General features: G+C 66.5%; 2 protein-coding genes across 2 annotated transcripts in view; both read right to left on the reverse strand.

The window, feature by feature from the left end:
• CACNA1S (calcium voltage-gated channel subunit alpha1 S) overlaps positions 1–11,095 on the reverse strand; it is a 41,592-nt gene extending 30,497 nt beyond the window's left edge. Inside the window, exons 1-6 of the mRNA XM_039883644.1 lie at positions 10,634–11,095; positions 9,202–9,307; positions 3,609–3,748; positions 2,114–2,256; positions 1,821–1,973; positions 616–821 (exon numbers count right to left, since the gene is read on the reverse strand). Coding sequence (XP_039739578.1) covers positions 616–821; positions 1,821–1,973; positions 2,114–2,256; positions 3,609–3,748; positions 9,202–9,307; positions 10,634–10,785 — 900 coding nt within the window. The 5' untranslated portion in view covers positions 10,786–11,095. The remainder of the gene's footprint in view (positions 1–615; positions 822–1,820; positions 1,974–2,113; positions 2,257–3,608; positions 3,749–9,201; positions 9,308–10,633) is intronic.
• A 1,127-nt stretch (positions 11,096–12,222) lies between these two features.
• Positions 12,223–13,399, reverse strand: ASCL5 (achaete-scute family bHLH transcription factor 5). The gene has a single exon (XM_039883645.1). The coding sequence runs from the start codon at positions 12,730–12,732 to the stop codon at positions 12,223–12,225; it is 510 nt and encodes a 169-aa protein (XP_039739579.1). The 5' UTR covers positions 12,733–13,399.
• Between the last annotated feature and the right edge of the window lie 7,604 nt (positions 13,400–21,003).

Raw genomic sequence — 21,003 nt, forward strand, 5'->3', positions numbered from 1 at the left:
ACAACAGGGACCCACAAGAACTGTTCTAACTAATCCTTTATATTTGCGAAGCACTTGACAGTGTGACGATGTTTCCGCACAGGCAGAGCCACGCTGTGGTTAAGGCTGGGACTGGAGCCAGGCGCATTCGAGTGGAGTCCTCGGACCGATTACTCACAAGCTCCGTAACTGCCGGCAAGTTCCGGAACCCCTCTGAGCCTCAGTTTCCCTAGCTGTGGAATGGGGACCATGCCTTCTCTTGTAGGAGGATTAAATAAGAGATGCGCCGAAGTGAAATCTGAGACTCCAGGCCATCAGGGAGGAGCCGTCACAGCCAGGCTTAGGGACAAGGAGGGACTGAGCACAGCCAGACCACGGAGCTCCTGGCTCTCATTCGTCTGCCCCCTTGGGTCCCGCATAGACTGGCTGTGCGCTGGGGCCTGCCCACAGCATCCTGGGACACATACCTGAGGGTGAGTGCAGGGGGGCTGAGCCCCTGGACAGATCTCTCAGTGAGAAGGAGCAGGGCCACTCACGTGGGTGGCCAGCGCTCCGGCCCCGCCCCCAGCCCCACCCCCGGCCCCCGCCCCACCCTGGAATGCAGGGAGGTGAGCGGCAGGCAGCGGCCCAACCCACCCAGTAAAGGACATCGGTCCAGCCCTCCATGGTGATGCACTGGTACACGGTCAGCATGGAGAAGCCGAAGTTGTCGAAGTGGGTGATGCCGTGGTTGGGCCCCGGCCAGCCGCCCCGGCACTCGCTGCCGTTGATGGTGCACGGCCGGCCGGAGCCCGTCCTGGCACAGGGCGATGGCTTCTCGTTCTCCACCGTGGCCACGATGTCTGCAGCCGGGAGGCGGCGGGAGCGTCAGACCCAGGGGTTGGTGGGCAACGATGGGAGAGAAGTCGTTAGCATCACTGGCGGAAGGTCTGAGACACGGCAGCTGGGCGTGCAAAGGACCACACCGCACGGAGCGCACGCGGTGGGTGGAGAGGGGTCTGGGGCCAAGGCCCCGCAGCGGGCATCCGTGCGCTGCAGTGACCACGCCTTAGCCCCAGGGCCTCACAGGGCTCCTAGGGTCATCTCCCTGTGAAGGGCGACCTCTGAAGCAGGTGGCAGGTAGCATATTGGTGTCATTTGTCCCCACAGAGCTTTAAAAAGGAGGCCTCAGCCTGGGAGGGTGGAGGGCTGGGGGGGGGTCCCCCAGGTTCCGACTTGAGAGCTGCTTGGGAGCTGACGGGGAGACGCCCCGGAGCGGGGGGCCGTAAGGGACATGGGAACCTCCCGTGTCTGGGGCAGGGGCTGCTCTCGGGGATCCCCAACAGCCCTTAGCCTGCAGTCCCCTCTGTGCCTCGGGGGGTGCCCTCAGCGTCCCTAAAATGCCTCAGTTCCAGGGGCATCCTGGGCCCTTCTATGTCGGGTGTCTTAATCCCCTTTTGTGTTCAGAGACCAGGCCAGCTCGTGGAGCTGGACGTCCCACCTGACCTCTGGAGCCAGGACGGCCCTGCACTCTGAGCAGGGCCCCCGACCCCTCACGTCGGGCAGCCCCCAGGGGACAGGCTCATCAGCACTGGCCAGGAATGCGTGAGAACAGGCGAGGCCTTCGGATGCAGCTGGGAGCTGGTGACAGGGAGGCCGGCTCTCTGTCCTGAGCCCACTTGTCAGAGGACAGGGACTGTCATGGGGGCAGGGAGAGGCTGGGCCGGGAAGGGAGACACCGAAGGCTGTGGCGGAGTTTGCCGATTGAGCCGGCTTGAGACCTGGTGTCGCCCACGCCCTTGCGACCTGCGGGGGCGAGGAGGGGGCCCCGAGGCCTTGCCCGGCGCCCAGCCCCCGCTCACCCGTCCCAGTGAAGTAGCAGGTCTTGTGCATCTTGCCCTTGAACAGCTCCAGGCCGATGATGGCGTAGATGGTGACCATGAAGAGGACCAGCAGCGCTATGTGGAACAGGGGCAGCATGGCCTTGAAGATGGAGTTGAGCACCACTTGCAGGCCTGCGGCAGGTGGGGGCGGGGGTCAGCTCCCCTGGTGGCCCCGCGGCCCCCCGCTCCCCACACCCCAGGGGGAGGGACCCAGAACTGGGAGAGGGAGCAGGCTGGGGGGGAGGGCGGGGCTGCGAGGCACGGCCACCCACTGGGCACCCCGGACACCAGCCGCAGGGGTCGGAGCACGCGGAAGGCCCTGAGGGCCTTCACGTCCAGGCCGGCCCCCTTGCTGCTCATGGGCGCCGTGTTGCTCTGGATGACATTGACCTGCTCCAGGATCACGGTGAAGACCCTGCAGGTGGCAGAAAGAGGCCCAGCGGCCAGGTGAGCCACCGTCCCAGTGTCCTTCCTGTGCCCAGGGGACCCACGGAGAGGCCCGGGAGAGAGTTGGAACTGCCGTCACCGGCGGCCGCCTGGCTCGGTGCCGCTGCCGGGGGGCTTTGTGAGGGAGGGGCCCGAGGCCACGGTCAGACTCCACGACGAGGGGACTGGATCCACTGGGGACGTCTGCTCAGGACTCTGGGGGTGGGGGGCGTGTGTCCAGGCATCCCCAGGGTGGGCGGCCCATCGGTCAGTGGGGGCCCGAGGGGGAAGCTCCGAGCAGCTCTCACTGCCAGTCCTGCGTCTCCCTCCCTGCCCGCCTCGCGGCCGCCCAGATTTCCACCGTCCTTTGCTGCCCGTCTCACGTCCCTCCTTAGGGACCCTGCCTTTGGCGACTGAACCCCCAGGGCACATCGATAGAGCCCCCAGGACCGTTTCTGACACTGTTATTCTGCATACGTTTGTCTTGGCCTCCAAACAGGCCGACTCAGAGAATCCGCCTGTTCTCCCGTCAGGCCCAGAGCAGCCCTGGGTGATGAGGAGACAGTCCACAGTGTTCACCGCCTCAGAGCACGGGCTTACACAGCAGCCTCTGGGGCCGAGATGGCCTTGGTCTGGCCCCTGGCGCTGCTGCGGGCCAGCTCGGCCGGCTGGGGGCCTGCCGCGCGCCCCCCCCTCAAACGGAGAAAACGGGGGGTCGCCGGGGAGTTAGATGAGATGTCACGTGTGACGAAAGCAGTTAGCGCCACTGTTCAAGGATGTACAGGTTATTAAAAGGCATGTTGGGGCTGAACTGGGCATCTGCCCCCCAAATCCGTATGTTGGAGCCCCAACCCCCCAGATGGGCCTTTAAAAAGGCGATTAGGTTAAACGAGGCCGTGAGGCCGGGCCTCCTCCACCCCGACTGGTGTTCCCAGAAGAGGAAATCTGGACCCACGGAGAGGTACTGGGTGGGGGCCCAGAGGCCAGATCCCGTGAGGACACAGGGCGAAGGTGGCCGTGAGGGTCCAAGGAGAGAGGCCTCGGAGAGACCGAGCCCGCCCACAGCTTGACCTCCAACGTCCGCCCCTAAAACCGTGAGGAAATAAATTTCCCCGGCTTAAGCCGCCCCGTCTGAGGCGGCTCGAGCTGCCTGGCACAGGTCACTACATGTCCACTTCGCGGACGCAGAGAACAGGCCTGCGATCCAGGCCTGCGGAGCAAACGACTGGACGCCGAGGGCGGAGGGAGTTATGGCCCCGGGCCCAGTGCGGTGCGACGTAAAGGCTGAGGGGGTGCGGGGTCGCGGGGTCGCGGGGTCGCGGGGCCAGCCGGCGGCCTCACCCCAGGAAGACGATGATGAAGTCCATGGCGTTCCAGCCACTGCGCAGGTAGGCGTCCTGGTGGAAGAGGAAGCCGTAGGCGATGATCTTCACAGCCGCCTCCAGGGAGAAGACCGCGAGGAAGACGTACTCCAGCTTCTCCTGCGGGCGGGGCAGCGAGCCGGCGCTCGGGCCTGTGCCCTGCGCCCCCTCCCAGCCCCCCGGGGGCTCCCTGGTCCTGCCCCTCCGGCCTCGGCACCTGCCGGGGCCTCTGCCCGGAGTGCCCCCCCCCGCCCCAGGTCATCGCCGCAGAGCCCCAGGGCCGGGCCCCACACCCCATGGCCGGGCCCCGCACCCCATGGCCACCCGTCCGTGCGTCGTGTGCAGTCAGAGCCACCGCTGCCGACATTTTCTGTTCCTTGTCCCTCCTGCGCACTTATCCCCGGCTGAAAATACCGTGCGTATTTTTGTCTTGCTCATTTTCTATCTCACCCACGAGCACATAAACTCCACGGAGTGTGGGCGTTTCTGTGCACGTTTTTCATCACTCTTTTTCTGGGGCCCGGATGGGATGCACAGGGGAATGGCCCAGGCAGCCCCCAGAGCACGGGCCCCCGGCTAGTTTCAGGTGGGACCTGCCACCAGCCTGGGGACTGACGGAGGAGGCGGGGGCTCGTCTCAGCCCTCCGGTGCCTCCTGGGCTGGGCAGGGTCTCCTGCCCGTCCCTCCAGCCTGCACCAGCTGCCCATGAGCAGCCACCTCGCCATGACGCAGGGTGAGGGGAACTGGGCTGCACCATGTAGGGGAGGGGCCGAGGGTCTCAGCCCAGCCCCACCCCACAGAAGGCCTCGCCGACCCCTCCAGGTCCATCCCCCAGAGCCTGACCCTCTCTGTCACCCCATCCTGGGCCGGTCGCCCTCCCCACCCCTTCGGACCCAGGAGAGAGCTATTCCTAACTGAGAAGGCAGGTGCCTGTCAGGACTCCAGGCTGACACGGCTCCCCTCGTACCATCTGAGCCTGGCCGGGTGGCTTTGGAGAGGTCTGCACCCTGGGGCTCCCCAGATGAGCCCTGTCTCCTGGGGGTGTCACCCAGCCTGCGCCCAGACCAGCCTGCCAGACTACAGAGGCGGGCACAGAGAAGTGACCGGCACCCTCTGGTGCTGAGCCACAGCAGGGCAGTACCCAGTCCAAGCCCATCACCGCCTTGTTCTCCACGGCTGCCCACCCGGGACCGCCGACTGCGCAGAGTGGACTCAGCGGCTGTGTTCTGGGACATGGCCTCCACCAGTGGTTTGGAAGGGACGCAGTCTCACATCCGAGGGGGCGGGCGTGGGGGACAAGGGGCAAGGGCCCCCAGCGGGCCGCCAACTCGGGCGTGGTCCAGGAGCCCTGCGGCCTTGTTACTCAGAATTTTCCTGAAAGCATTGGTCCCCATGCTGCACGGGGCGCAGCGAGGCACACGCGGGGTGAGCCTGCTCTCCTTAGCTCCTCTACCAGTCTGGTCCAAGGCTTTCTCCTGCCGGCTCGGAGCTGCCTGTCTACTCAGGGGCCTGGCGTAGGGACCGAGTTTCAGTTGACCCCTGGGGACAGTCGTGGCCCTCCGCTCCACAGAAAGCTGCAAAGGGCTGGGCGCCCTGCGAGGTGGGGGCCGGGGGGGCCTCCTGGGCAGGTAGGTGTCCTGGTGGAATAGGAAACTGGAGGTGAAGATGGTGGGGAGGCCCATCCCTCCGCGGGGCAGGCTTCCTGGGGGGTTGGCCCGTCGTGAACGGAAAGGCCCAGGGAGCAGAGGGAAGTCACGTCGGCATCTACGTCGCCAAGTCGCTGCAGCCCCAGGGACAAGGTGGGAGTGGTGGGGTCGAGGGGAGGGACCACAGGGCCCAAAATAGTGGCCGTGCTCATAGGCTGGGCGGCCGGCCACGTGCACGGGAGGGCTGCCCACACCTGCCACTGCCCGTCCCGCCTGGCGCGGGGCGAGCCTGCCGGGGCCGCGGGCCAAGCAGGGGCTGCTCAGCTTCCCAGGCAAACACACCGTCGTCAAAGACGGGGGACGTGGCCCTTCGCGCGTCCCAGGAACAGTGGCGTCGATGTCACACTGGGTGGCCCCACGGCCCCTGCAGCCTGGGCCGTCTCTTACAGGGATCTTGGTTCCCCAGATAGTTAGGACGTGCTAGACAGGGCAGGGTGCACTGGGGGGCCCGGCAGCCGCTCCAAGGGCAATGCCATCGAGGCCCCTAAGCGTCCTGTTCCCTTCACCCCTGAGAGCTGGCCATCGAGGGGCTGGGGGGCTACAGGGGGGCTGACGGCTCTGTGCCTTGGACTCTGCCGACGCCTCTGGGAGCCTTGGTTCCTCGCTCGTAAAACCGAAACCACGGCCACGACCTGGGGACTCGTCCTGAGCAGTGAGCGGTGTCCTGCAGGGGCCTGTCCACTGTCACTGGCCCATTCCAAATGCCTGTAAGTCACAGGCACGTTTCCGGGAACCCGGGCCTTGAGGGCGGCCACTCCTTGGCCAGTGCCACGTGCCACTGGTTCTCACGGTGCCGTGGGGTGCGGTCACGCCGTGGGTGGCTCTGTCCCATGTGCCCAGCACCTCCTCTGCTCCACCCTGGGCCCCTCCGCCCGCCAAGCTGTTTTCCTCTCCACAGAGGAGGCAAGTGGGGCTCCAGGAGGAAGCGGGGTGCCCGGGCTGCGAGGCTTCTGGCCGCCCGGGTGACTGAGTCAGCAGCTTTCCTGGCGAGCCAGTGGCTATCCTGTGGCCATACTGCTCACAGGCGGCCAGGGCTGGCCTCTGTCCCCACGACCACCCCAGCCTCCAGGTTGGAGGGTGGCCCTCTGGGACGTGAGCAAAGCAGCCATGTTTAGCCTGATGAACTCTCGCCCCGAAGAAGCGACTTGAGCAAGTCTGTCCCATGCTGTGGGGGACCCTCACTGCCCCAGGTCACGCATGCCAGGGCTTTCCAGACAGGAGGGACAGAGACAGGGGGTCTGCACACTTGGGGGGCGAAGGGGGATGAGGGCTACGATCATCCTAACGGCTAAGTTTATTAAACACCCGCTCTGTGCCCGGCCGCACAAACACACCTAGTCACCACAGGACCCTGCAGGGCGCCACTCGGACCCGAGGGAGGGAGCGAAGCACAGAGGGCTTGAGTCATTCCTGCAGGTCACACAGCTACTAAGTGGCAGAGCCGTCTCGGCCACCATGCCAGGCCGGGGAGGGAGACAGCAGGCTCGTCAGATCCTGCCCCCACCCCACCCGGTCATGGCCGCTGACCCCCAGGCCTGGGCTCCGTGGGGCCTCGGCCGTGCCCTGGGAGCACAGAGAGTGAGTGGGTGACGAGCCACTGAGCAGCTCGCGGTGCCGGGCAGGACGCGGTGCCAGGACTTGATGGACAGTCCTGAAGGGTAGATGAGGACGCGGAGGCTCAGGGAGGGTAGGAAGGTGCCGGCGACGGCTCCGCTTCCCCACGGCTCCCGAAAGGCAGCCTGGCCGGGCCAGGCGTTCAGGGTCTGCCTAGATGTCCCCCGTCCACTCTGTGTCAGAGCCCTGGAGTGAGGGCCTCAGACCCAAGCTGGGTGCCCGCAGCGGGGCGGTGGGCAGGCTCGAGGTGGGGCCCTTGTCCGATTTTGCCAGCCCAGGCCCCGCAGGTCCCGGCTCTGACAGGCAAGGCCAGAGCCGGGGTCCTGAGCCGAGTGGAAGGGGCTGCAGCCACAGCCGCCTGCGGGCACATTCCTGACCCTATAAAAAGACAAGTGTCCTGGATGCCAGAGGCTCAAGCTGCAGCCGCCGAGGGCTGTGCAGCAACCCGAACCCCAGGAATGTCCCCGGGGTCGGGCCTTGTCAGCAGACACCAGAGGGGCAGACGCCGCTTGGGAGGCGAGGGAGGGGCCAGCCCGCCCCCCGCCAGGCAGTACCAAGGCCTGCCTGGCCATTGTCACCGAAAATCGTCCAGAACTAGGGAACTAGGCAGAGGGAGGCGCCACGTGTGCCGGCCTGCTGGAGCGTTTTACAAGGGGCCTGGCCGAGGGCTGTTTGATTGAGCGAGTGGGGTTTCTCGGCCAAGCCCTGCTCACACCTCAGGCCGGGGTCGTTGGCAAGAGTGGCCTGTGCACCTGGGATGCTGAGTCCCCGCCCCCACCGCTGATGCTGGCCACCTGGGCTCCCCTCCGCCCGCGGCCAGGAGCCGGCTATGTGACCCTGAGCTCGGCCTTCCACAAAGGGTCCCTTGCTGACGGCTGAGAGCCCACCTGGCTCTGACCCCCGCGATGGCCTCAGGGAGGTTTCTGCGAGATGTCCCCTCCCAGGGAACCCACTGCCCGCCAGCGTGGGGCCAGGCCTGACCCACAGCTGAGGTGAAGCGCGCAGGGCCCTTGGAGATGTTTGAGGCAGCCGCCCCGTCCCGAGGCGGACGCCGCCGGCCCCCGAGGTGTGATTTAACTCCCCGGAGGGCAGATCTTTCCCAAAGTAGTCACTTGTCAAGGAGCTGAATGGGCACCGCGGTCCCCGAATGCACCATCCTGAGGGCGGGTGGGCCCAGGGCCCTCCCAGACTCAGCTTGGGGGCACCGAGCCAGCTGTGTGAGGCCCAGGTGCTGGTCCCCGCCTGCCCGCCACACTCGGGGGCTCAGAGATTCCGCGTACCGCCACACGCACACAGAGCCCCAGCCTCTCAGCAACGCGAGGTCGACTCCCACGGAAACCCCACAACGAGGGCTGAGGGGACACCTTCCCGGTAGGCCCCGACGCCGGCTGCCCTCGAGTGCCGTGCTGGCTCCCCGTGCACTCTGCAGCCTGGACCGTATGTGCCCAAGACCGCTGTCTCCCCAGAAGCCATGAGAGACACAGAGGCCTGAGTTTGAGACCAACGCAGGGGTGACCCCGGGCCAGGTACCCTAACACTCTGAGCCTCAGTGTCCTCGTCTTACAATGTCCCCTGCCTCAGCTATGGGAGGCAGCTACAGGGGGGTCCCTAAAATACACGATAATGTTAACGATTTAGCACAGAACCCGGCATCGGACGAGCACGTGATAAGTGTGGAGCATCTTCACGAGGATCTGGCCTTGGGCCGCTGGGCCCTGTCACCCATGCCTCATTCTCTCCCCCATGAAACTGGGTGAGGTGGGGAGGAGATGGGACACTCCGACCCTGGACAGTCCCTTCCAGCTCTGGTCTGTGATGGTCTGTCATGGGGTACAGGTGGACGAGCAGGAGACAGAGGTACAGAACCCTAAAACTGTCCTCTGCTGGGGTCGCGGATGGGGCCCGCCCAGGAAGGCAAGCAGGGGTCTTCCGGGCTCCATCCGGGGAGGGGGACGGCCGTTCAGCCCCATCGCCCGCGGGCTCCCCAGCCTCTGCTTCCACATCTGGCAGCTGGGGCGAGTGGGCGGGGCTGCCGGGCCCACCGGGAGCTCCACCTGGAACGTGCTTAGGCCAGAGCAGCGCCCGGCGAGCTCGCCCGCAGGGCTGGCTGGCGACGGCGCAGGATCCGGAAGCAGCGGCGGAGGCCCCGGGCCAGGCCTGCAGGTGGTTCGGGGGTCTGTACCCCCACATCGCCCTCCAGCACGCAGCCCCCCACGGGCCTCCCCGCCTGGCCGCAGGACGGCGGCGCCTTACCAGGCCGACGTTGAGCGCGTTGCTGTCATCCTCTGGCATCGGCACGTACACGGCCAGGGCCACGCAGTTGGCAAAGATGGTCAGCAGGATGATCGTCTCAAAGGGTCTGCGGCCAGCGTTAAGGAGAGCCCCTGAGAGGCGTGGAGTCGGCAGGTGCGGGAAAGAGGCTGCTGGGGGTCGGCGTGCCCCGACTGCCTCGCCCGGCGGACGGCCCGCCGCCTGCGGGATGCGGAGACCCTCTCTGCAGGGGCGAGCGGCCCCCACGCAGGTGCTTTGACCCCAAAGCTCTGGTTCCAGGCTGAGGGTCCCCTTTTAAGGGCCAGGGAGCCCTAAGGCTCCATTCTGAGCACTTGTCCGTCCCCAACCTGCCCCCGCCTGTCCCCAGTCAAGGAGCCTTGACTTTCAGAGATTCTGGCAGGACAACCTGGGGGTCTGCTCGGAGAAATGGGGCTGCTGGGGGCTGGGTTAGGTGCCCACAGACCAGGGCTGTGAAAGGGACGTGGGGGCATGGGGACCTGGGGACGTGAAACCTGCCCCTCGGAGCCCGAGGACGGAGGGGAAGACCAGTGACTGACGCGGCGCTTCCAGACGCACCGTCCCCTCCACAGTCACCGTGCGGAGGCGCAGCGGACCAGAGAGGCTGATGTCAGAAAGCTGGAGGGCGGAGGCCGAGGCCTGGAGAGGAGGCCACAGGAGCAGGGAGGCGGGGGAGGGCACCCTGTCACCCCGACAGACCGCGGGAGACCGCGGGGGGCAGGTGGGGCGGGGGTGAAGCCGCCACGGGGGGCCCTGGGGCAGGGCCGACCCACCAAAGCCTCCGACCCTCTCACATTGTTCTCACTCATGCACCGTCTTGGGAACAGCTGACTGACGGGAGTCCCGGCTCCCAGACCCTTCGGAAGTTTCCAGCGTTCCCGAGCCCCTCGCTCAGAGCTCCCCCTCGCCCCCCATCTCCCTTCTCTCCATAACGACCCAGACGTGTCATCGCTCTTCCTTGCAGAGCTGACCCAGGGCGGGGGTCTCAGCCACAGGCCCCTGGGACCATCCGGCCCAGCTCCCTGCACCCTGGGGGGTCTTGCAGAGCTCACCCACTGCTTCGTCACCCCCCACCCGATATCAAAACGAGGCCGTCACTTCCGAAGTCTGAGGGAGCCCGCCATGGTGTGGCCTTGGGCACACCTGCCAGCAGCCCCTGGACACGCCCCGGCCCAGCCACAGGTGGGTTGTGGTCACCAGGACCTGGCCACACACTCAGGGCCCCCAGGGCCCCAGCTGCCCCTCCGTCCCCCTCGGCTGAGGCCTTCCCTCCCCGAGGCTCCTCGGGGCCGTCACCCTGTCTCCAAGACCCTGCCTCCCTGGCCCCCGAGCGCGTGGCCCGTGGCCACCCCTCCTCCCACTGCCAGGTCACTGTCCCCTGCCCGGGCCCGGATACTTCCATTCCACGATGCTGATGCAGGCCTTCCTCAGCGGGTTCTGCAGGGACAGGCACAGCAAGGCCCGGGGCGGCCTGGGCAGGACCTCAGGGACTGGCTTCTTGGGCTGCTTCCTCCGCAGGCCCTCGTCCTGGGGGGAGGGCGGCTCCATGTCCCCGACCCCGGCCCTCGCCTCCCTGCGTCCGCTGTGCCCTCGCCTTGGGCACTGGCCGCTGAGTCTTCGGGGCCAAGCCTACGCTGCCTGGCCGGCCGGGGCGGGGCAGGAGGATTACTGTCCCTGCTCTCAGGGAGTAAAATTAGCTGTGAAGCCAGCAGCTGTCACTCTGTCCCGGGACGTCCTGGGGGCGGGGGTGGCAATGCCGGAAGCAACAGCTCGCGGGCCTGGGCTGGGCAGTGGGAGACAGGACGGACGGTGTCAGGGCTGGGCGAGGGTGAGTCCAGGAGGGTGGCTTGAGGGGGACCTGTTGGTTCCCCTTCCCCAGCCCCACGACACTGTCCAGGAAAGGTGCCGGTGGCCCCACTCGGCACCATCCACCTCCCCCCCACCCGCCCCATGGGGCTGCAAGGCTCTCAGAAGAGGCTGGGCCGTGCCCCTCCGGCGTGGGCCCTGCCACACCGGGCGGTGTCTGCCCTCTGCCCCCTAACTGTTCCAGGGCCGAGTGCTTTCTCTCCAGGCCCCTGATCCCTCCTGCTCAGACGGCAGAGCAGGGCGCCCCACACCTCCAGCGAGTGCCCAGTTGGGCTCCAGGTAAGTGAGGGCAGAGCCGGATCCAGGAATCACACAACGCAACAAAATCTTTTATTCCAGCCCTTGGCACAGACCAGGCCAATGTTCCCACACGGTCCCACGGCTGGCAGCGGCGCCCAGGCTGAGGGGGGAAAACAGCCCTCACCCAGCCTGGAGGAGGGGCCCGAGGAAAAGGCCACCGTGGGAGCCAGGACGGCGGCGGCTCGCCCTCCACGACGCAGGCCCGAGGGCGCCCCCCAGTGGGCACCGGCACACAGCGCCTTCCACCTCCGTCCCTGTCTGTCCCTCCCACTTGGGCCAGAGCAAGCCGCAGACCCATCTCCCCCCTCCCCAACCCTGGGCTCCTGTCCCCGGGGTGGGGGCGAACAAGCTCCCAAAGAGGGTGCTGGTATTTGAGGCCATTTCACGGCGGGCCAGGCAGGGCGCATCCCGAACCAAAGGCGGCTCGCCTCCAGGGACTCGCAGACCCAGACCTGTGGCCACGGAGGACGTAGCAGGGCCCTGCGGCCGGCTGTGCCCCACCAGGGGCTGGCCTCGGCTGCCCCCGGCGCGGAGCTGAGGCCCAGACGAGCCGGACCCGGGGAACGGTGCCGGGAGGCCTTCCTCCCACCTGGAGGCTGCGGCGCGCCCGAGCTTCCCCGCGCCCCGCTGCGCCGCCCGGGCTGCTTGGTCTGCTTGGGCCCCTCGCACCCCTGCCCTGCACCTCTGCCCAGGGGCCGGCAGCGGGACGGGGAACGAAGACCCAGAGAGCCAAGCGCCTCCAAGCGTCCGGGCCTGCGCTGTCCCGCAGTGCCCCGCGCCCTTGGCGCTCTCGGCAGTGGGCGGCCCCGCGGCCCCCGATCACTGGCTGGACTCCTCCGACCCCAAGCCCGGCGGGGAGGAGCAGCGCGGGCCCTCGGGCGGGGGTGCGTCGCCGGGGCGCTCGGGCCGCGGGCCGTCGGGGGCGGCGCGCAGCAGCTCCTGGAGGTGCCGGATGTAGCGGATGGCGGCGCGCAGCGTCTCCACCTTGCTCAGCCGCCGCTCGGCCAGCGCGCCGGGCAGGTGGCCGCGGAGGCGCGCGTAGCCCTCGTTGACACAGCGCACGCGCTGCCGCTCGCGCTCGTTGCGCTTCTGGATGAAGGCAGGCTCGAAGGGGCAGTCGTAGCCCCCGAGGGCGCCGGGCCCAGGCGCGCAGGGGGACAGGCCGGCGTAGGCGGCGGCCGGGCCCGGGAACAGCAGGAAGGGCATGGCGCCGGGGGGCTCCGCTGGCAGAGGAGCCGGCCGGGGAGGGGGCGCGGCGCCCAGCTGCATGCCGCCGGCGGGCGCCGCGGGTCCCCGGTCCACCAGCGCCCGGCAAAAGTGACCGTTCATGCTGCCGCAGGGGGCTGCGCCCAGAGTCAGGCCCTCCCCGAAGCGCCCCAGCTCGGGGGCTGCGCGTTCCCACCACCGGGGCGAGTCACATCGCCAGCAGCAGCTCTGGGGGTCCAGGACTGGTTAGGGCTTCTCTCCGCTCTCAGGGGTGGCTCCCGCGACCTCCCCAACGCGCGCCATCGCTCCGGACCCCGGTGGCCCGAGCAGAGGCTCAGTGCGCACAGGCTCAAGTCCAGCCCGGTGTCGCAGGACTCCGGGCCATGGGCTGGCGACAGGCCTGGCACCGACTCGCCTGCAGCCCCGCGTGGGCGCCTCACGCGGGCGCTGCCTGTGGGGCCGCGTGCTGGGCCGGGCGCCTGGGCCTTGTTCCTCTCCGCCTTGGGGACCCCAGGCCGCCTGGGGAGTCGGGAACTACCAGCCGCTGTAGGACAGTGCCAGCTCCGCAGGAGGTCCGGGAACCGTTTCTAAAGGAGAGGAGAGTGGGTATTCTCGTTAGCGAAGGCCCGCTCTGATGGGCCACGGCCGCCCGCACCCCGGAACCGGAGACAGGCTTCCTGATGGACCGCAGTGTGCCCGCTGAGGATGAGACCCACGGGGCTGTGTTCGCCCTGAGTCGTGGTGTCAAACACCCGTCACAGAACATTAATGAGAGGTGAGAATCGAATGAGAAAAAATACACCCCAAACAGCTCTGCCCTGGCCTGAGAGACCACTGGCACCTCCCAGGCCCCCTTGGAGGGCCTCAGACTGATTGAGTGAGTGGGGCCCAGCGGCCATCAGTCACTGCAGGGCCCCCGCGGTCCGCGGAGGAGATGCAGCTTTGATTCTGAGCTGTGTTTACACATTGCCAGCCCGCAGCACATGTGGGTACCGGGTCCACTCAGGTGTCATTCCCGCTAGGAATTCCCTCTGAGCCCGCTCCCCTGTCTTGGGGGTGCCCACAGCGTCCCGTAGATGCCATCTTACACCTGTCACACTACCGTTACTGTCCTCATGGTGGAAAACCTCAGGTTCAAGGGCGGGGGGATGACAAGGGGGGTCCCCGTGGAGAAAGATGAACAGCTTGAGGCCTGGGACACTGGGCCAGGCCTTTCTATGGGACAGAAGGGGGCCAGCTTCCTCCCCGACCGCGGGATGTTGGTGACAGACTCCGCGGGATGTTGGTGACAGACTTCTCCGCCTTCTCGTCCTTGTCCCAGGCAGCTGTGCCCTCCACACAGAACAAAAGCCAGGAAAAATCCATGGTGACAACGCCCCGCTGCTGTCCAGGGAAGGTTCCAGAAAATCTCTCCCAACAGACCCTCAGCTCCGTCAGGCCCAGGCTCGTCCTGCCCCTGCTTGTCCTGACCTCACACTGACGGACCCAGGGCTCTCTCCACACCTCTGCTCCCCAAGTCCTGCCCTGGCCGGGCCCCCCAGCTTTGGCATGGGAGTCCGAGTTTGTGCACCCTGAGTCTTCAGCCCACTCGGAAGCCACCAGAAGGCAGGGGCTCAGCTTTTACTCGAAGGTGACAGCCCTCGGTCCCTTGTCCAGGGCTGGGCACATTATGGGTGCTCAAAATTGTTTGCTAGCAGTGCTTAATTTTTGTAAAAATATGGGATCCAGACTGTACTCCCTCACGTGACCCCTGTGTATTCGTATTTGACTTCTTTTAAAATTTAATTTGATAGAGGTCTGAAGCTTTTTTCTACCTAATGACAATTTTAATAATACAGCTTAATACTTAGTCGTGTGGATTCAATTTTCAACACTCGTTTCCTTTCCCCGCCTCCTATGCACATTCATTTTCCCTTAGAACTATTCGGAAAAGTGGCTCGTGAAGTCAAGGCAAGACATCGGGCATCTCGACTGCGTATTTCTCCAGCCAGTTGTCCCTTCACCTCGGGAAAGAGCTGATAACCTGGCGGAGAGCACAGCTGGGAGCACACCTGCGGCGGCTTCTGTTCTAATGCTCCTCCGCCACCGACCCCGCGACCCCACATGGGAGCTGAGGGACACAGCGTCCCGCGTCACCGCGAGCCAGGCCCCCGGCACGTAGTTCCTGAGGGCCTCTGTCTTCTGGGGACTGGTGCCCGCCCAGGGATCAAGCCGCGAGCACAGCATGGTAGAGAAAGGACAGGGATGGTTAAGTCGCCGCCCAGGGTCGGCGGTTAGTAATCCCAGCAGCTAGCAAATGCTGACCGCGGTCCATCTTCCCCCGCTGTCTGCTGTGGCTTCGCATTTCCGCCAAGGGCAGAGGGGCTGCCACTGACCTAGAGGAGGTGTCTTATTGCGTTCTGATCCCCGCAATAAGGAGGGGATGGCCCCCTGCGGGCTCAGATGGTTTGCTGCAGTCGAGGGTCTGCCCTGCTGACAGGTGCCAGCTGGCCTCGGTGGCCTCGGGAAGGTAACGCCCCCTGGCGGACGTTCTCGGGAGGGCGCGCCGGAGTTCGGGCGGGACCCGTGGCCAACAGCGCCACCGTGCGGCCGTGAGCGGCAACGGCAGCGGGGTGCCGCGACTCCAGGCGGCGATGTGTCGCGCGCGGGAAGTTTGTCAGTCATAACCCCCTGGGGACGGTGCGAGTCCCGGGTCCTTTGGCAAACTCGAGCGACGCCTGGTAGGAATGGAGTGGCTGGTGTCCGGCTCTGTCAGCGAGCCAGGGGCCACCTTGGGCGGACTTAGGGGTTCAGGTCCGCGGATGTGGACGTGGAAGGCCTCGGACAGCACGTGCCGCCACTGCCTCTGGACACAGAGCTGACGCCTGCCCCCCACACACACCCGTCCTGGTGGGGGGGCTGAGACAGAACTGCCACGCCCAAGGGCCTGGTTTTTGCTCGAGTCTCGGAAGGAGCGGGCTAACCGAACCCGCTCACCGGTCTAAACCGGCCGGCCGTGGGGTCCATCCCATGCCGTCCAGCCCCTCCCCAGGGCCTCCCAGGAGCCTGGCCATCGCTGGACTCAGAGGACAGCTCCACGCTGCCCAGTGTGGCCCAGGAGTGCAGGGCTGCGAGCCAGCAGTGCCGGCCCACGTGTCCCTGCCCGCCGGGATCCGCTCTCAGCGTGCCGGCCACCAGCTCTCGTCACAGTCCCAGCTGTCAGCGCCGCTGGTCCCCACCTTACAGGCGGGGAGACGGAGGCTCAGAGAGGTGAAGCGACCTGCCAAGGTAGCACAGCTAGAACACGGCGGAGTCGGGGTTCACGGCACCTGCAGGAGCAGGAGCAGCACCACCAGGGAGGGCAGCAGTGGGGGCCCCCGGCGTGGCGTGACAGCGTGTGCCGTGCTCCCTCTCGGCTCTGCGGCCGGCTGCCCGGAGCCGGGGCACGTGGACAGCTCCCTACTCAGAAGCCAGGGCGGCGGTCAGATGAGCGGGTTCGTAAAAGCACCTGGCACACCGTGAGGCGCCAGACACTAAGCAGGAAGGGGGTGTGACAGTTGGGGCCCGCGGCCCCCATTTCAGAGACACGGCCACCTGTCAGGTGTCATCCTCAAGCAAAAGGGTCGGGAAGACCTGTGTCCTTCCAAGCCTGCAGTGGGCCTCGGGCAAAACTCACTCCTGTATCTATCACTGGGGAGCTGAGCACCTGACCTTCAGAAACAGTCACCTGCTGGCTCAGGGGCACCGGGAGCCTGGAGTTCCAAGCTGGCCTGGACCAGAGGGTGACAGCTAACCTGTGCGTCGGGAGAGGTTCTGGACGCCATGCGTGCGTGTGCGCACGCGCACACACACACACACACACGCATACACACACCCCGTGTGCGGTCCTCACTACCGGCCGGTGCTATCCTGATTTTGCAGACAAAACAGAAGCACAAAGAGGCGAAGCAGCTTTCCCAAGGCCTCACGGCTGACAAGCGGTGAACTTGGCACTTGGGAGACTGGGCGTGCCATGGAGCTGGTTGGGCAGCAGTCGGCCTGGTCCAAGAGGCGTCTTTCTTATGAGAGAATGCATAAAGCAGAGCTGGAGGAGAGCGAGGCCACGCCGGCCGCCGCCCCCCTGGTCAGGAGAGGCCCTCCCTTGTCGGTGAGCCGTGGGACAAAGCCCTCGGGGACACAGGACAGGCGTGAAAGGTTCCAGGATCTGCAGGCGGGGAGGGATGCCCTGCCACAGGGCTTCAGGGAGATGGCACCTGCTTGGAGTGAACGAATGTTGCTTGGCTGTCACGATGCGTCACACGCTGGGCGTCCCTCTGAGGAAGGAGTCTTCAGCCCATTCCACGGGGGGAGCAGGGAGAGACCGCACGTGCAGCCAGTTGGGACACTGGCCCCGGCTTCCACACCGCCCCCTCCCGGTCCCTCTTCTGGTGGCTGAGACCCTCGAGGTCTCTGATGGACCCACTGTGTCTCATTCACGCAGTCACCCACATTTTAGAGGGGACAGGCGCTCTCTGCACTTTGTCAAACTTGACTTACGACCCCCAGCTCTGGGGCCGGCCAAAAGGGTGGGTGCCGGACTCTGGCTTCGCCACCGCCCAGTTCTGGGCCTCCGCGAGCCCTTTCCTCTCCTGTAGGGAGGGGACAGTGTCCACGCTCATGTCCTGGGGCCACCGCAGAGTGCAGGGTGGCGGTCTGTGGAAACGGCCCTGCCTGCCGCTGACCGGCGCTTGAGGACTGTCGCTGTTGCCGACGTGGAGGCCCCCGGGTCCCCGGCTCTGGTGCTGACCCCACAGATTCTCTGCGTGCGCACGGCCGGATTCCTGTCCTCAAACATCGCATTGGCCGCGTTCCCCCCGCAGACGGCGCACAGCTGCCAGAGGTCCCTTGCCTGGCATCGAAGGTCCTCAGCGGTCTGGGGTCCTCCGTCTGCCCGGCCCTCCTGCTACACCCCCACATCAGCCTGGAGCCTCCACGGGACCATCTCGTCTCTGTCCACGTCAGTCTCAGCCTCCTGCCGCTGGGCTTTGGCTGCTGCCCGCCTGGAGCCCCGGCCTCTCCACCCAAGTCCTCCCCCTGCGGGAGCAGCCTGGGTGTTCCCCGTCCACGCTCTGCCCCTGAGTCCCACGGCCTTCGCTGGCTGGTCCCTTGTTGGTCATGGTCTCTCAGGCTGTCCCCCTGCCCTGCTGTTTACACACACTGGCATCTGGCTCTCTCAAGGGGACCGGCAGGACCGTGCCTCATGCCTGTCAGCGTCTGGCAGGGCCGGCCCAGCTCCCGCCACATGGACGTCCCGAAGAAGTCGCCTAAGGGCAGAGGGGCGTGCGGTCATGCGCGAGCGTCGCCGACCAGCTCCACGGGCCGCCACGGCGAGCAGGGCGCTCTCGGCTGCGTCTGGTCCCGTCTGGGCGTGCGGGGCAGCCGCACGGAGGTCCCAGCCAGCCAGCCCCGCATCAGCGTCTGCACCAGCCGGCACCACATCTGGCCACACCCGGGGGCAGCGGGCTCTCCAGCAGGCAAGTCCACGTTAAAGTCCACAGCGGGCTGCACTGCCCGAGGCAGCCCAGCTTACTTGCCTTCCCCCAGCCGGCAGGAGGACAGTTGGGGTGATCAAGCCCCTCTAAACCTATTCTTGGCCTCACAACCCCAGCCACATCGCCTTCCCATACTTACCTCCTGGGTCTGGGGGCCCCCACGCCGCCCGCCTGCCCTGGCACCTCGCAGCCTCTGCCCGGCTTCCCGCCACGGCTCCAGGAGCCAGGTACACTTTACCTGACGGAGCTTCACAGGGGAACACACCCCGGAGGGGAGGGAGGGGGCGGAGGGCTTCTCTGATCTGCGTTCCCGGGGTGGGGGGAGAGGCCACCCCGGCCTCCTGTGATTGGCCACCCAGATCCCCGCAGCACACATGCTCTCGGCTGGAGCCTAGGGCGGTGGAGCTGCCGTCCACGCAGTGTGCTGCCCGGCTGGGGGCCTGGGCCTCAGAGTGCAGGGCGAGGCCAGGAAGACGCAGGTCTCTTTGGGGGCGCCTCACGGTTTCGAGAAGACATCTCTGAGGCAGGCCGGGCTGGCAGGCAGCCGTGGCGTGGGCCCCCAGCAGCAGAGCGAAGCCCCTCGCTCAGCACTGTTCACCCCCTCGGCCCACGGGAGCCTGAAATCTGCAGATGTCACGTCTGCAGGGGACCCGGGCAGCACCACTGTCACGGCTCCTTCCCGAACTCCGGCCACTCTGCACTTCCTGTTCTGCTCAAGGTGCTGTTTTACATGTAGTCACATCCCCCCCTTTACCTGTCCTTCACGTTAACAGCCAGGAACCCCTGAAGTTCACGTGCTCCACTGCGCTCCCCCTAACACTAGAATAATCGTGTAAGCACTGGAGTGAGGGGTGCTCCGGTGCCCGCCGAACCGCCCATAGGTGAGGAACGTGCTTTGGGACGGGAGCCCGACCTCGCGCTGCAGCAGCCAAGGCTGGGGACACTCTGGGGGAGACCTGCTGCTCCAGGTCCCACAGTGGCACGGTGGGGTGGGGGGAGGAGCCCTGCCTGCCTGTCGGCCCTGGCAGGGGGCCCGGCACCCTGGGGGTGAGCCCGCTTCTGGCTCAGCTCTAGCTGGGGCGCAGGGACACTGGGGCTGAGGGCGCCCCGCGTCGTCATCCCAGGAGGTTTCAAACGCAACTTCGACAGGGTTTCTGGCGTCCCCAGGCCCCCAGTGGCACGAAGGGCCAGGCAGCTGTTGGACCCACAGCAGGCTGACCGACCGGCGGGGCTCCCGCCGTGACGACAAAGCCAGGGCTGAGTGCTTCCTTCCGTGTTGGGCTCCTCAGCCCACGCAGCTGGAGTCCCCCATGGCGCAGTGAGGGAGGGGAGGCCCCCGAGGCTGTGGAAGGCCCTCAGCTGCCCAGCTGGTATGGCAGAGTCACCCAGGTGGCCAGCTCAGCTTCACCAAATGGAGGGCCGGGCTTGGGGAGGCTGGGTCCCAGCCTCCACCACGGGCCATCGACTGATGAGCAAGCCTCGGGCCATGGCGTTGCTAGGAGATGGGCTCCGGGCAGACAGGTCCACCCCGGCCTTCAGGTCGCACTGCCCACCTGCCCTGCGAGCTCCCTGGAGCCCAACGGAGATGCCCAAGTGCAGACAGCAGATGCACAGGTCCCAGCACCCGTCCGCCACCCCATCAGTCACTTCTCCAGGCTCCGCTCCCTCCCCAGCCCCCAGGGAGGGGAGGGGACTGTGGGGTCCGGTGAGCACAGCAGGGCCTCCTGGGCAGCCTGGGGTGGGGACAGTCCAGCTGAAAGCCAGATGGACAAGTTGGAGCTCAGAGTGGGGTCTGGGCTGGAGACATATTCTAGAAGCAGCCCCAGAAGACCACGATGGACACGCTCCAGGGAGTTGTGAGACCTTGAAGCTTAGAGCAGCGAAGGCTGAGAAGGGGAGGCTGGGAACGAGGGGGGCCCCAGGGGAAGGGGATGGGCGGGCTGCCTCCGAACAGGAGGAACATGCTGCCTCCAAGGCCACAGGGAAGGGCAAGGGCAGCAGGGAGCCTCAGCGACCCGGAAGCAGTGAGGCGGCCTGTGCAGGGCTCGGAGGTGAGCGCTCAGGCTGCCTGGTGGCCGCTCGGCCAATGCCCAAGGAGCTGGGGGCCCACGAGGGCGGGGCTGGCTGCCGTGAGCCCGCAGGGGCCCTGCCACCCCGGTCAGCTGGGCTGAGCCGCCCCGGGAGGAGAGGGGACGTCGGGCTGCCTCCACCGGCCTCTTACCTGTCAGGTGAGTGGGGCCCCACAGGGCACTGCCACCATCACCAGACTGTCCAGGCTCTGCCTCTCTGCCTGGACCTGCCGAGGACAATGTTCTGTGTCCCCTCTCGGACACAGCGCTTACCAGGTCACGAGTGAAACACTCTTAATCTCTAAATCTCTTGATATTCAGAAAGAGAGAAACGACGATTTAATGGTGGCTGCTGTGATTTACAGACAACGGAGGGGACACGCCTGGGTCCATGCGCGGGCACGAGACTCAGGGACGAGTGCCGATCCAGGCGCAGGAGCTGTGGCGCTCAGGCCACAGCTCGGCCTTGTGTCACGTGGCTCAGGAACGGAGGGGGAGGGGCCCGGGCACCACCATGCGTCCGTGCGAGGGAGCAGGAGACAAGCGGCCAGATGTGCCCTAAGACCACGGTGGGGCCAGGCCGAGCTCGGCTTGAAGGTGGCCACAAGGCGCACAGCAGAGGGGGCACATGCGGAAGGCTGGCCGGCTGTCCCCTCCCTGACGCCGAGTCCTGCCGGCCCAGCTCCACCTTCCAGAAGAGTCCTAAGATTTGGAGCTAGAAGGGCAGCAGGGGTGGAACCAGGACAGGCAGAGCCCCTGCCACTGGGACACCCCGGGCCCCACTCTCCCCGCCTGCCGGCCCCTGCCACCAGGAC

Source organism: Pteropus medius, unplaced genomic scaffold (genome assembly GCF_902729225.1).
Source record: "Pteropus medius unplaced genomic scaffold, Ma_sr-lr_union100, whole genome shotgun sequence".
Taxonomy (NCBI): domain Eukaryota; kingdom Metazoa; phylum Chordata; class Mammalia; order Chiroptera; family Pteropodidae; genus Pteropus; species Pteropus medius.